The sequence below is a fragment of the Sturnus vulgaris genome, chromosome 2 (assembly GCF_052056855.1).
Source record: "Sturnus vulgaris isolate bStuVul1 chromosome 2, bStuVul1.hap1, whole genome shotgun sequence".
NCBI lineage: Eukaryota > Metazoa > Chordata > Aves > Passeriformes > Sturnidae > Sturnus > Sturnus vulgaris.
In genome coordinates, this window is record NC_142244.1 from 116,883,440 (window position 1) to 116,897,108 (window position 13,669).

A 13,669-nucleotide genomic window follows, 5' to 3' on the forward strand; every position below is an offset into this window, starting at 1 on the left:
CAATGTCCAACCTGGAACTGAACATTCCAGCGATCCAGGGGCAGCCACAGCTGCTCTGGGCACCCTGTGCCAGGGCCAGATCTGGGTAAAAATTCCCCTGGAACATCCTGCAAGTTTCCCATCTCATTCCAACCCCACTTACCAGCTCAAAGTAGGACAGATCACCTCCAAAAAGAGCTGCAAGGTCGGATTTGGACAGAGGATCAGCCATGGTTCATCACCCTGAGAAAAAAGGAAGATGAGAAACACCAGAGGAAGACAAGAAGCGAGTAACAGGAACTTTGCAACACCTCAAATGGTCACACCACCAAATCTCACTTTGCCTGGGTTTTGTGAAAGCTCTGAATTTGTGAAAGCACAGGTTAATGCTGAAACCCTGGCTAACAGCTTGCGACATCGACTAACTCTGTTCTGCACCCCGGCAGGATCCCTGACAGGCAGCTGGGGCACTTTCTCCCTGCCGAGTCAAGGAGCAGCACCCCCAGAATCACGGCAGCACCCCCAGAATCACGGCAGCATCCCAGAATCACGGCAGCATCCCGGGAATCACGGCAGCATCCCGGGATGCCGAACACCCCGCCCCGTCCCAGCAGCTCCCGGGCTCCCCCCCGCCCCTATGCGATCCCAGAAGCCCAGGGCTCGCCGCTGCCGGCTCCCATCCCGCCGGAACAGCCCCGGCGGTGCCGCTGCTCCAAGAGCCCGGAGCGCCTCAGGTACCGCGCTCCGCCTCGGGCGGGCCGGGGCAGCGCGTCACTCTGCCGGACACAAACCGGGCAGAGCGGGGCACCCGCGCTGGGTGAGGCGCGGGGGAAGGCGGCCGAGCAGCCACTGCTCGCTCGTTCCCTCCATCCCCGAATCCACCCCTCAGTCCATCCCTCAATGCACCCCTCAATCCATCCCCGAGTCCCTCACGCACCGCTCCGCGGCCGCCGCCGCCGCTCCCGCCGCCCCAGCGCGCCCCACCTACCGGACGCACCGCCCATTGGCCGCCCGCCCTCTGACGTCACGGGCCGCGGCCAATCCGCGGGCGGTGCGCCTGCGCGCGCGCGGCCGGATGCGGGCGGCGCGGAGGCGGATGCGGGAGCGGGGGTAGGGAGCGCCTTCCTCCCCTTCCTCCTCCCCCTCCTCCTCTTCCTCCTCCTCTTCCTCCTCCTCCTGTCCCAGGCTCTGAGGAGCAAAGGGGCAGAACTGGGCGGGGGGTGGGGGAACGGGTGCGGCCCCCGCCGGTCCAGGGGGGTTTCCCATAGGAGCTTCCCAGGAAATCTCTGACATCCTCCCGTCCCCTTCTGAAATCTGATATCCTCACATCCCCTTATGAAATATGATATCCTCATATTCCATTCCGAAATATGATATCCTCATATCCCATTCCGAAATCTGACATTGTCATATCCCATTCTGAAATCTGACATCCTCCTGTCTCGTTTTGACATCTTTCACATCTCCTATCCCCTTCTGAAATCTCTCACATTGTCCTATCCCGTTCTGAAATCTCTGATATCCTCACATCCCGTTCTGAAATCTCTCACCTCTCCCATCCCATTCTGAAATCTCTCACATCTCCTATTCCCCTCTGAAATCTTTGATACCCTCCTATCCCATTCTGTAATTTCTCACATCTCCCATCCCGTTCTGAAATCTCTGATATCCTATCCCATTCTGAAATCTCTCACCTTTCCCATCCCATTCTGAAATTTCTGACCTCTCTTATCCCGTTCTGACATCTCTGATATCCTCACATCCCATTCTGAAATTTCTCACCTTTCCCATCCCGTTCTGAAATCTCTGATATCCTCACATCCCATTCTGAAATTTCTCACCTTTCCCATCCCGTTCTGAAATCTCTGATATCCTCACATCCCATTCTGAAATTTCTCACCTTTCCCATCCCATTCTGAAATCTCTCCCATCGTCCTCGCCCTCCCCGCGAGGTTCCAGGGCGGATCCCATCATGGTCGAGAACTCTCCGGCCCCGCTGCCCGAACGGGCCATTTACGGATTTGCGCTTTTTTTGGGCTCGTGGTTTGGCTTCAGTGAGTATCCTGCGGCTGAACCCATCACCCCCAAGTGTTGCTGTGCTGAATTCCCGTTTTAACCCGGTTTTTATTCAAATCACGCCCATTTTCACACTCATTAAGCACCAGAAGTAGGTGTGGTGTTACCTTCCCCACCAAAACACTGAAAAAAAAAAAATTAATAAATTAGGTCAACCCGCTCAACAGAGGTGGAAAATATTTTGGGTTCTATCAGCTTTTCCCTGCTGGTGTGATGGGTTCTTCATTTCACTCAGGACCAAGGTTTGAGAGGGTAGAAAACATTTTTTCAACACAAGGTGCTGCAAATATCCTTTAGTGCAGGACCCTGCTGTGAGAAACGAGGGGGAGTTGGGTTCAGCTCCTCTCCCAGGAAGGATTTTCAATATTTTCAATATAAAAGCTGCAATTCCACCTGTTTTTCTTCCCATTAAATGATCACTGTGAGATCATTTTTGGCTTTAACATTTTCTCTGTTCAGATTCCTTTGGCTTCTTTTTATTGAGGTGTTTGGGAGTGGTTTTGGTTTTTTTTTTTTTTTTCTTTATTGTTCTGCAGTTTAACTTGGAATAAATCCTTGTCTGTCTCCATAGGAAAGCAGAAATTAAATGTTAAAGCAAATATAAAACTGATCCCTTGTGACCAGGTACTGGGCAGGATTTGTGTGTGAGAGGCAAATTCTGCAATATTTTGGTTTAAATAAAAGCAAAATTTAGGAAGTCTAAAACGCCATCAGTCTTACTGTGAGTTTTTCATTTTGTTGTGCAGTTTTGTACCTTATCTGGGCTTATATTCCTGAGACTTGGCTGTTCTCCCTGGGACTGACATACTGGCCTCAAAAGTAAGTTCAGCTAATTACACTCTTTAATCTTAATTATTTTCAAATAAAAAAACCTTTTTCTTTTCTTTTCAAATAATGACCTTGCATTAAATCCATTTTTTCCTGATGATAAAAGGCTGTAATGTTGCTGAAGCTTTTTTTTAATGTAGCTATGGTGAAAATGTTTCATTGTGCCATGAAATAAATAATATTGGGATGTTTTAGGATAAATTTGGTATTTTGTTTTCAGGAAGTTTGCTGGTGGAAATCCAATAAACTTTAGGCCATATTTAAAAAATAAACACCTTTTTAAGGAATTTATCTGATGGTTTGTCAGCAGCTCCAGTGGAGTCAGGATTCACAATCAGAGGTGTTGTTTCTTTTCCTTTTGGAGAAATTCATCACAGATACAAGACCAACATTAAAGCTGATTTCTTACGAAGCCTTTGGTACTAAATATAAAACATAAAATTTAAAATCCTTTTTCTCAGGTACTGGGCAGTTGCTCTGCCAGTTTATCTCCTGGTGGCCGTGGGAATTGGTTATATTTTGCTTTTTGGGATTAACATGATGAGCACAGCTCCACTCAACTCCACTCACACCATCACAGGTAATTTTAGTGCTTATTTAAAAGTTTGATCCTTCCCTGACAATTCTGGAAATCTGTACAAAACAAAACCCAAATTTTAAGCCTTTAAATATTTGAGTTCTTGGAAGTCCTGCTGGGGTTTTCAGCATCCTTTAAAGCAGCTAAATTTGTAGTGTTGCATTATATAATTAGATAAATATTCTTGGAAGAAAAGAATCTGGAAGCCATGAAATGTTCTCCTTATCTTTTGTAGATAACTTTGCAAAAAAGCAGCAGCAGAAGAAATTCCAAGAGGAAGCAATTCCAGCACTGAGGGATATTCCCATCAGTGAAGTCAACAGGATGTTTTTCCTCCCTGAAAAAGGGATCTGCAATAGCAGATAGTTACTATTGAAATTAAAATTATTGTTATTATATAGTTGTTAGTAAAGTCTGTTTGAACAAAGGATTAATAAAACTTACAGAGGGACACTTAAAACCTCTCCAAAAAAAAAAAAAAATGAAAACTCTTTCTGCTTTTTCCCCCGTGAATTTCTAATTGAATTTATTATTATTATTATTATTTACCTTAATAACCTGCATTGCTCTGAGAATGATGCCCCAATAATTTATCTGGTTATTCTTTAAAAATTAAAAAAAAAAGTGGGTTTAAAAGTGTTCTGGTACTTGCAGCTTTCTGCTTAGAATTCCTCTCTGAGAGGGTAAAAAAGCAGCTTTTAGACAGAATTTAATTCTATTTCTCTTTACATTCAGGGACAGAAAATGTGTTTAGCCAATCAAACACTTGAGGATCTTTTTTTTAATTATTAATTGGAAGTGTTTGCATTGTAAATATATTATTTGCCTTTGTAAATATTAATAAAATGTGGCTGATTTTTCCATGCTCACCATTTTCCTGTGGTTCTGGCAGTTTCTCCTGGGTTCAGGTGTATAATTCTCCATTTTCCTTCACCCAATTCTTTATTCAGCCAAATCTGTTGATCCCCCACGCCCCAAATTATCAGATTCACTCAATTACCAAAAATAATATAGGTGGGTTGTGAAGATTTGCTGAAACAAATCCTGAAATTACTTTTTTAAACTTATTTTTAAGAATACTGAAAACTAAATTCAAGGAAATAGCTGGAAATACAAGAAGTGACAGGTCCATGCTATTAAAACCCAAGGTTAAGTGGTTCAGATATTTTTTTAAACAGTGAATTTTACTTTTCTTTTGTTTATTTCCTTTATCTCAAATTCAGGTGTCTCCAGGACTCAACATTATTTAGGTCTAAATAAAGCCCAGTGAATAGAACCTCATTATTTATGAAGCCTGTAACCAACTTCAGCAGAGAATTTAGTTTAAAATGTTCTTATTTCATTAAAAGATAATAAATTTTGGAGAATTTGTGTGAAAAATCTTATGTCAATTCTTTAGAAATCTGTCCAAATGATCATAAGTAGCTCTGGAAAGTTTTAAGACACTTTGGTATAAATATAAATCTGTAGTTGGTATAAATATAAATCTGTACTTGGTTGGGTTTTCTGCCTGAATTTGAAATAAAAATCTCCATGTTCAGCATTCCAGCTCCTTATTGAAGGAAAAAAATGCTTTTCAATTCAACATTTCAATTTGAAATAGTGAATTTTTGGTGGGGGCGTTGTATAAAAATGAATTTGTGTCTAAATTAGAACAGCATTGATTTGTGTGGCAGTTTTAACTTATTAATGAAGTTTTTCTGTTGTTTCTCAACCCTACCATGATCCTGGCCTTTTATTAATTTCCATTAATCATTTAATTTCCATTAAACCATGATTTTATGACCAGCAGACACAAAGATGTGTTTACTCTTCTGCCACTCCTCTGATCACCTTCCAGACATTGAAGCATTGACTGAAATCTCTTTTTTTTTTTTTTTTTCCCTGTGTATTTTCCACCTTTTTTACTTCCTGAGAGAACAATTTCATTTGGAATTCTGACACGACAAAGAGTGAAGAATTTTGGGATCATCTGATGGAAGGATTAATTCAGATCCTTCAGGATCAAGGACAGCTACTGGAAAATACCCTGAGAAAACACAAATTAAAGGATGTAAACCTTGGGCAAAAATTGGATCAGGGATGAATTTAATTTCTCTGCAGCCCCCAAAATTATGGGAGAAGCAACAGTGAGGAGGCCAAGGGGGGGATGTTTGTTCAAGGGAAACTTGCAGGGGTGAAAATCAATCTTTGCTTTTCTGTCCCTGCTGCTCCAAGGACACCCTGGTGACCTTTTCTTTAACTTGGGCACGTTTGGCAATTCAGAAATTGCCTCTGGGAGCAAAATAAAAATCAGGTAATGTGGGGTTTTGGGGCTAAAATATGTATTTTGGGGAATTGGGGACACACAGGTCTTGTCTGTGAGTGTGAGAAAGAAGATACACAGCTCTGCAAAGAGGAGAGGAGGGTTTTTTTAATGTAGATTTATATGAATTTTAGCTTAGGTATTGAGGAAAAAAAAAAAATTCCCCACATGATTGAACGGTGCTGCCTCTCTTTAAAAAACATCCCTGGATATCAGGTGTCCATTCTTCTCAGAGATTGAGAGGAAACTAAATAAATAAAAGGCAAAGAACCCTAAATTTGCCCTCATTTTCACCTTCCTGGTGGCACAACTGGTAGAGTTCAATGCACTGCATTGTCCCTGCTGGAATAAAGCCAGGCATGAAACTTGGGGTTTGCATTTAAATGCAACTTTTTGGGTTCTCCTGCAGTTTTTATCCTGCTGGGGGGGGTGGATGGTATTTTACACATCTTGCTGTGAAAATCATCTGGTGGGGCAGGATCCCCCCAGGTGGGATGGGAAGGAAAACGTGGGGAAGTGTCCCCAAAAAATACCCGAGGTTCCAATGGAATGGGGCTGTGCCAAAGGGGACAACAGAGCTGGGGCTGCCAAATTTGTGTCTCTCTCCTTTCTTTCCATCTTGGCAGGGAAGGATGATAAAAACATGGAATGTGAGGATGCTCCAAAGCATGGAGCAGCTCTGCTGGGAGGAAAGGCTGGCACAGCTGGGATTGTTCAGCCTGGAGAGGAGAAGCTTTGGGCTGAGCTCAGGGTGGCCTTGCAGGGCCTGAAGGAGCTGCAGGAACCATGGAGAGAGACAATTGCCAAGGGATGGAGGGACAGCACCCAGGGAATGCAGGGACAGCACCCAGGGAATGGAGGGACAGCACCCAGGGAATGGCTTCCAAATAGGATTTGATGGGATTTTGGGAATTAGGAATTGTTCCCTGTGTGATAATTGATAAAAGATTGGTGTTAATCACAAAAGCATTGGGGTTTGTATAAACCAGAATACTAAGCTCTGAAGTGAAGCATGGACACCAGATAAAGGAAATTATATGATTAAATAATTCTGTTTAAATCACCTTGTTATGTTATATTATGTTGTATTATGTTACATTATAATATGTTATTTTTTTTCAAATAAGTTGTATCAGCTCCCAACTTGAAAAATCAGATTTCCCAAAAAGCCCTTCCTGCCTTTGTCTGATCAATGCTGCCTATCCCAAAAACCAGACTCCCAGAACTTCTCTGGTGGTCATTTATAAGGCCCAGATGGCAATCTGTGACTCATTATCACCCAAAGGCTTTGTGAATTTGTGTAAGGATGTTTATTCAACCACCACTGCTTATGACAACAAAAAAATCCAAAAATTATTGATTACAACGAGAACCCACAGTGTAAGAAGAGGCTGCAAACCAAGGTTGGGTGGGGTGTGGGTGACCCCTCACGTTCCCCAGCGCTGCTTTGCTCTTTCTATATCAAATAAAGCAATCTAAATTTTGCTGAATATCGAGACTTTTGTCTCTCATTTCTAACACAGGGAATGGCTTCCAAATAGGATTTGGTGGGATTTTGGGAATTAGGAATTTTTCCCTGGGATGGAATTCCCAGATTTGCTGTGGCTGCCCCTGGATCCCTGGAATGTTCAGGTCCAGGTTGGACATTGGGACAGTGGGAGGTGTCCCTGCCCTCTGGATGAGCTTTAAGGTCCCTCCCAACCCAAACCTTTCCATGATTTCCCTTGAGTTGAGCAGATAAAAAACCTTTGCTGTTCCCTAAAGCATTGTCCAGACTATCCCAGAATTATTTGGAGCAATTCTGTCAGCTCGACTGGATCATCTCAAACACTCACAGTGCTTGGGCAGCAGAAAAACAGGAGCAAGGACAACCCAAGACCCTCTGATATAAAATAGAAATCGGTAATATCAATATTAAATGTTCATCCTGGAACACATCTGTGCTAGGGGGGCTATAAATATGAAAAATACAACAAGTTTACATGACCTTCAATTTCATTTGTGGGTGAAAATCATAAAATCATAAAATAATAAAGTTTCTATCTTACAAAATATTTGACTGGTCTTGTGTAAATTTATTTTGTTCACCTTTGAATTGCTAAAATGTTTAATTCAGAGTCCTGCTTGTTGAATTTCCAGTCAGCTTCCACCCAGCTGGGATGAATGGGGGGTTTTGTACCTCTCAGTTCAGGAACTGAACTGTATTCTGGGGAGAAAGTTTTGGAAGGATTTCGTTTTGTCCTGCCAGTTCCCTTCCAGAGGGGTTGCCAAAGTCACTTTTGTTGGGATGCTGTGCTATGGATGAAAAGCAGCTGACAGATGAAGCCAGTGCAGAATAAATAACATTAAATAGGAAATGTTTCAGTGAATTGGGTGGATTTTGTCTCTGGAGATCAAAAAGCTGCTGTTGGGAATTTTGCCTTTGCTCAGTTCTGCTGCTGTTGTCATTCTTCCTGTATAAATGTAATTTAGGGGGAAAAAATATCCTGTGGTAGTTTTTTTTCTCTTAATCCAAATTAATCCTGCATCACATTTAGAAAAAAAACACATTTCTGTGGCTTGCAATGATGTGCTTCCCTTGGATATTTGTATCCTTCAGAGCTTGTCTTAAAAACTCCTGGAAGCAGAATTCAAGGCTGTTGTATGAAAATCAGCTTTAATTCTGATTTTTTCATACAACAGGAATCTGAAATTGTCGAGGTTTTGTTGAGGCATCCCTGTGTACCAGGGAACAAAAAAAATTGCTTTTTTGCTGACATCATTTCAAGGAATAGAAAATGAAAGCAGCATTTACTGGAAATGTTGCAGCTGTTGAATTCCCAGGGGGGAGGTTTTTGTGGCACTCAGAGCTGAGCCAAGAATTTCAGCTGCTTCCAGCCTTGCCTTTGAAATGCTGAAGTCCCCAGAAAATCCTTTGGGGGGGACGTTTTGTCCCCTTTTTCCTGGAAATGATGGACGAGCCTGGATGCAGGGTGGGATTGCAGCTGAGGTCAAAAATCAGAAGTGGAAACTGAAAGTTCCTGCAGCTGAATCAGAGAGGCTGCACCAGCTCACTGTGAGGCTTCTGTTAATTATTAAAATATAACAGGAAGGCAGCTCAGTGCATTTTTTTTGGGGTGCAATCACACAAAATTTGGGGTTATCACAGAGCAGTGAAGTCATCCTGGATGCCTCTGGGATAATTGATAAAAGATTCGTGTTAATCACAACTCCCTGTTAGATTCAATACTGAGGAAGCTGGAGCATGAATTATTTCAGGGTATCTTGTGAAATATTTTGAATTATCTGTGGTTTAGTGCCACGTGTTTGGACGTGGAGATGTGGAAATGAAACTAAAAGCCGAATTTTTCCTTTGTCACTCTGGGGTTTCAATTTCAACTAATTCTAATTAGGATGTCCCCTGGTGTAAATTTAATTAATGATCCTCTGTTGAGTTTGCAAGTTGTGGGAAATAAGGTTTATTTTTTAAAATCTTTAAAAGTTTAATAAAGGTTAAAAGGGATCATATTTAGTGTTGGGGTGCTTGGCAAACTGCTAAAAGCACACTGTTAGCTTAAAACAATTTTTAATGTATTTATTCATTTTATTGGTTAAATGTGTATTTATGAGCATCACATATATTTAAATATTTCTGTGAGTTCATGTGTTTTGGGAATTTTTTTTGTTTGGTTTTAATTTTTTGACTTGTTTACATGTTATTTTGTAGATGAAATAAATATATTTTAGTTTTTCTTGGGGTTCTGTTTTGTTTGACACTTTTTGATAATTGGAGAGTTAGTAGTCAATTTTTCTCTTGGGGTTTTGGTTCTTTTGAATGTTACTTTATTGTGTAGATAGGATATTTACTAAGTATATTAAATTATTTATTTCACAGAACTATTTGAGTTATTTTTACTATTGCTAGTTAGTTCTAAAAGCATTAACTGCTTTTGTAATAGTCAATATACAGTACATAGTCTTTATTTCAATATTTTTGTAAGAGCCTAAACTAGAATATATTTATTACACTAAAATATCTCGAATATACAGGGCATTAAAGTAAATCGTGGTTTTTAATCAAGGCTGACTTTTTTTTTTTTTTCTGGCTGGAAAAATATTAAAGGGGGGGAAAATCTGATAACCAGAGAATGGCAGAACCCCAGAAATTATCACAAATGTCGTTTAGAACCTGTGGCTTGTACTGGAAATGGATGAGGCCAGCATTTTTAACAGAATAAATATATCCCAAAAAGCAACAATTTGTGCATGTGAAATCATTCCTTGCCTAATTTCAATGTGTTTTGAAGCCTTTGGGTTATTTTGGGGTTGCACATTACATTATTCAGCCTCATAATCAATGCAATTTTCACTTTCTCAGCACTGCAGGGTTTAAAATAATGACTCAGTACAATGTTCTCAATGTTCTTCATGGCTGCTGCTGAAAACCAACCTGATTTCAATCTTTTGTTCAGCTTCAGGGTTTTATTTGAAAGTCTTTAAAAACACAAAAGGATTTCCTCCCATTTTCCAGTGCTTTGACTCATCCTTCTTGGAAAGAGAATTATAAATAATTTCTTTTTGAGCTCTGTTGTATTTCTGTGTTTGGTCAGATGTTTGTCCATTCATACCTGACAGTTCTTTTTTTTAAAAGTCTTCATTTTTTAATGTGGATTTTGGGGTCTCTCAGGGTTCATTTCTTCTTCCTCAGACTCAGCATCATCATTGTAGAAGAGAATTGTGGCCAGAACCTTCTCTCCAATGTTAACAAGAAACTTCTGAGATTTGGATTTGGGCAAATAAAACCTGAGAAGAAGAAAAAAAACACATTTTAAAAGAAGTTAAACCATGTAACACTTGTCCATCCAATCTAGCTTGAACATTAAAACTTATTTTTTAAATGAATTAATTCTAGAATTAGGATTAGGACACCAGGGTTAGGTTGGGGTTGGTGGCCTGAGGTACAGAAGTTGATTTTAATGGATTTTGTGGCTCCAAGTGGAAGAGACTGATTGATTTATTTCAAAATCCACATTATTTTTATTAAAATCATAAATGGCCCCTCTTGGTTTCACTTTGGCCAAATTCCAATGACAACAATTAAGGTCACACAGAATTTCAGGTGCCACAGCTTTTATAACAAATGCTTATAAAGAAAAGGGATATTCCATTGATTTTTTCCCCCCCTCTAAAGGAAAATCCCAATTAGGAGTTTCCTAATGAAAGAATCCAAACATTGGTGCAAACCTTTGTCAGTCTTCCAACCTTACCTGGAGTTCAACTTTTAATCAAGAGCAAATTAAATCAACCTCAAATCTGTATCATAGCAGCTGTCCCTTAATATTAATAATTAAATTTATGAATAAATAATTTAAAATATTAATAATTTGGGCTTAGTGAGCAATAAATGTAAATATAAATTAGGTGAAGCAAAAAAAATTGAGTCTTTAAAATTACTTTTCCCTTATTTTCATCTTTTTCAAGCTCTGTTCAGCCTGAGCACCTTTGCTAAAGGAAAAAAATCTGTGCAGTTTGGTGAGTGATTAAATTGTTATTAAAATGAGATTTTTTCAGGGACAAACTGATCCTTCTCTTGAAAAGGAAGGAGTTTCTTTTTTTTTATTTCTTTTCCTCTCTCCAGTGACAGGATTGAACTCACCTCACTGGATGCTGGAACCCCAGGGCTCCTTTAGATTTACAATTTCTCACTTCACCATCCAATTCTGGCTGGAAAAAGACACATTTATTAATCAGAATGGACTCAAAATGAAGATTTCATTTATTTTCTTTAGGTAACTGGAGAATCCCACAGTAATGTTGCTTTGTTGGCTTTTTCCTCTAAGTGACATCATCACTGTGGGTCTGTTCTCTCATAATAATAAACCCTCAGGTTTAATCAACCTCTCTGTTAATTGTGCCTCCATCTCTGTTTTTGTTCTTTCAGCCTTCCCACCCAAGCAAGTAAAACTAAAAATCACGGTAAGAGTTGCTTTGAAATTTAATTTTCTGATGATTTCCTCAGTGGTTTACTTATAGCAACATCTCTCCCCACCAAAAAACCCAATAAATAAAATAATGCACATGAAAATATAATTTTTTAAAGTAATTTTCACTTATATACAAAATATCACACCCAGACTATGCCTGGAGATTTCAAACTGAGGTTATTCTTTTTTTTATATAAATAATTAAGCAAATATAAAATGCTGTTAAAATGAGGGTTGTGTGGAGTGAGCAGTTCTTTCTGCAGCTCTTGACACATTAGTAATGTAAATTATTATTGCATTATCATTGTGACTAAACTAAATATATTAATAATATATTAAGAACTGATAATAATTCTGTATCTCACACAAAATTAGAGATATTCTCAACCATCACCATGCACAGAACATTAATTTAAACCATGTTTTCCAACACTAAAGAAATGTTTGAAAGAACAAACGAGGAACTGACCCAAGCCTGGCTTCCCATGTCCAATTCTTGTTTTCCCCAAGGATTTTTTTTTCCCCCAGGATTTTTTTTCCCCCCAGGATTTGCTCTCACCATTTGTTGGTTCTCTGTGATCTCCCCATCCTTTGCTGGGAGCATCCAGGGCCTCCACAAAGCAGAGCTGCTGGAAAATCAGGGCAGGATGGAATCCTGGAATATTCTGAGATGGGAGGGACCACCAGGATCATGGAATCCATCCATCCATCCATCCCCAAACCCACCCTGTGCATCCCTGAGAGTATTTTCATTTAATAAATGGAATTTTTATGGCAATATTTGGTTTGTCCCCACACCCCAGCCACCCTCTGATCCCTTTTTCACCGAGGGCTCCTTTTCCTTTAGGATTTCCCAGCTCCAAGTGAACTCGAGATGGTTTAAATTGCACTGAGATCCGTTTATTCAAGATGGTTTAAATAACTCTGAAATCTTTTTATTTATGCAGAAACCCCCCAAACAACCTCTCCCTGCCTCTCTGACAGATTCCCTGTGCTCACTGAGTTATTTTTTGAGGCAGCAATTCCAGCATTAATCCAAGGAGGACGATCTGATCCCATCAGCCCAGGGAGCAGAGGGAGTGCTGGGTGCTGTCTGCCTTTTTTTGGTGGGGTCACCACAACTCTGGATGTTCTTTCCACCTGGATTTTCCATCTCTGTTGCTGTGCAATAGATGCAGCTGGAAAAGTGCTTTCAAATCAACATCAAAATAATAAGAAGGAGGAGGAGGAGGAGGAGGAGAAGGAGAAGGAGAAGGAGAAGGAGAAGGAGAAGGAGAAGGAGAAGGAGAAGGAGAAGGAGAAGGAGGAGAAGAGGAAGAAGAAGAAGAAGAAGAAGAAGAAAAAGAAGAAGAAGAAGAAGGAGAAGGGGAAGAAGAAGAAGAAGAAGAAAGAGAAGAAAAAGAAGAAGAAGATGGAGAAGGAGAAGAAGAAGGAGAAAAAGAAGAAGGAGGAGGAGGAGGAGGAGGAGGAGGAGGAGGAGGAGGAGGAGGTTATCACAACCTTAATTTTAGTTCTGAAATACTCACTTAAAAGGAGGGAGTTTCAGCAAAACAAATAAAATAACACTTTCAGAAATCTATTTTGCCCTTTCTTCCTGAAGCTGACAAATGGGTTTTATTTTAATTATTCCATGGACTAGAAACCAAAAAAAAATGGCAGGACAGGCTCTCACCTTGGAGGCTGCTCCAGGCACAGCAATCCCAGGGAAACAGAGGGGGTTTTGTTAGGTTTGCTTAGCAAATCCCATGGGATATCAAAATATTTATCCAATTTATCTTTCTGAATGGGAATTTACAGAATTCTCAGGATTCTTGCAGAATCAGGATTTGCTCTTTGTTAAATACACTCTGTAAATGCACTTTTGACATGTCTTGGGAGAACTCATCCACATCCTGTCCTAATAAAAAGTCTAAGTTCACATTAAACTTTCTTCCCAGAGAA

The 13,669-nt window shown here is 40.3% G+C and overlaps 3 protein-coding genes across 10 annotated transcripts in view; 1 reads left to right on the forward strand and 2 right to left on the reverse strand.

Annotated features, from left to right (window-relative positions):
* Positions 1-974, reverse strand: part of TTC3 (tetratricopeptide repeat domain 3) — a 49,974-nt gene extending 49,000 nt beyond the window's left edge. For 3 of the 6 annotated variants that reach the window (XM_088160485.1, XM_088160486.1, XM_088160484.1), the window contains exons 1-2: positions 917-969; positions 143-222 (exon numbers count right to left, since the gene is read on the reverse strand). In XM_088160485.1, the coding sequence (XP_088016611.1) occupies positions 143-211 (69 nt within the window). In that variant the 5' untranslated portion in view covers positions 212-222; positions 917-969. Of the gene's footprint in view, positions 1-142; positions 471-916 lie in introns of those variants that run through there. The other 3 variants (XM_088160487.1, XM_014880630.2, XM_088160488.1) reach the window with 3 other exon arrangements.
* Positions 975-1,049: 75 nt separating this feature from the next.
* Positions 1,050-4,332, forward strand: PIGP (phosphatidylinositol glycan anchor biosynthesis class P). Of its 3 annotated transcripts, none has more exons than XM_088160495.1 (5): positions 1,050-1,089; positions 1,939-2,033; positions 2,802-2,874; positions 3,345-3,463; positions 3,696-4,332. In XM_088160495.1, exons 1-5 carry the CDS (start codon positions 1,055-1,057, stop codon positions 3,824-3,826), a joined length of 453 nt encoding a protein of 150 aa, XP_088016621.1. In that variant the 5' UTR covers positions 1,050-1,054; the 3' UTR covers positions 3,827-4,332. The 3 variants fall into 3 exon arrangements, with proteins under 3 accessions (XP_088016621.1, XP_088016622.1, XP_014736163.1); XM_088160496.1 differs by having other exon boundaries at positions 1,057-1,089; positions 1,932-2,033; XM_014880677.2 differs by lacking the exon at positions 1,050-1,089 and adding an exon at positions 1,640-1,761 and having other exon boundaries at positions 1,880-2,033.
* A 5,874-nt stretch (positions 4,333-10,206) lies between these two features.
* RIPPLY3 (ripply transcriptional repressor 3) lies at positions 10,207-13,163 on the reverse strand. The gene is made up of 3 exons (XM_088160498.1): positions 12,288-13,163; positions 11,401-11,468; positions 10,207-10,547 (listed from the first exon to the last, which is right to left on the reverse strand). Exons 1-3 carry the CDS (start codon positions 12,330-12,332, stop codon positions 10,406-10,408), a joined length of 255 nt encoding a protein of 84 aa, XP_088016624.1. The 5' UTR covers positions 12,333-13,163; the 3' UTR covers positions 10,207-10,405.
* Positions 13,164-13,669: the final 506 nt, after the last annotated feature.

What these genes read in the sequence shown, in the direction of transcription:
- PIGP (XM_088160495.1), top strand. Translation starts at nt 1,055, where the DNA reads ATGCGGGCGGCGCGGAGGCGGATGCGGGAGCGGGG. An exon ending in CTGACATACTGGCCTCAAAA is followed by an intron (nt 2,875 to 3,344) that starts GTAAGTTCAGCT and finishes CCTTTTTCTCAG; the next exon opens with GTACTGGGCAGTTGCTCTGC. An exon ending in CTCCACTCACACCATCACAG is followed by an intron (nt 3,464 to 3,695) that starts GTAATTTTAGTG and finishes TATCTTTTGTAG; the next exon opens with ATAACTTTGCAAAAAAGCAG.
- RIPPLY3 (XM_088160498.1), bottom strand. Translation starts at nt 12,332, where the DNA reads ATGCTCCCAGCAAAGGATGGGGAGATCACAGAGAACCAACAAATG. An exon ending in TCACAGAGAACCAACAAATG is followed by an intron (nt 11,469 to 12,287) that starts GTGAGAGCAAAT and finishes GTCTTTTTCCAG; the next exon opens with CCAGAATTGGATGGTGAAGT. An exon ending in GGGTTCCAGCATCCAGTGAG is followed by an intron (nt 10,548 to 11,400) that starts GTGAGTTCAATC and finishes TCTTCTTCTCAG; the next exon opens with GTTTTATTTGCCCAAATCCA.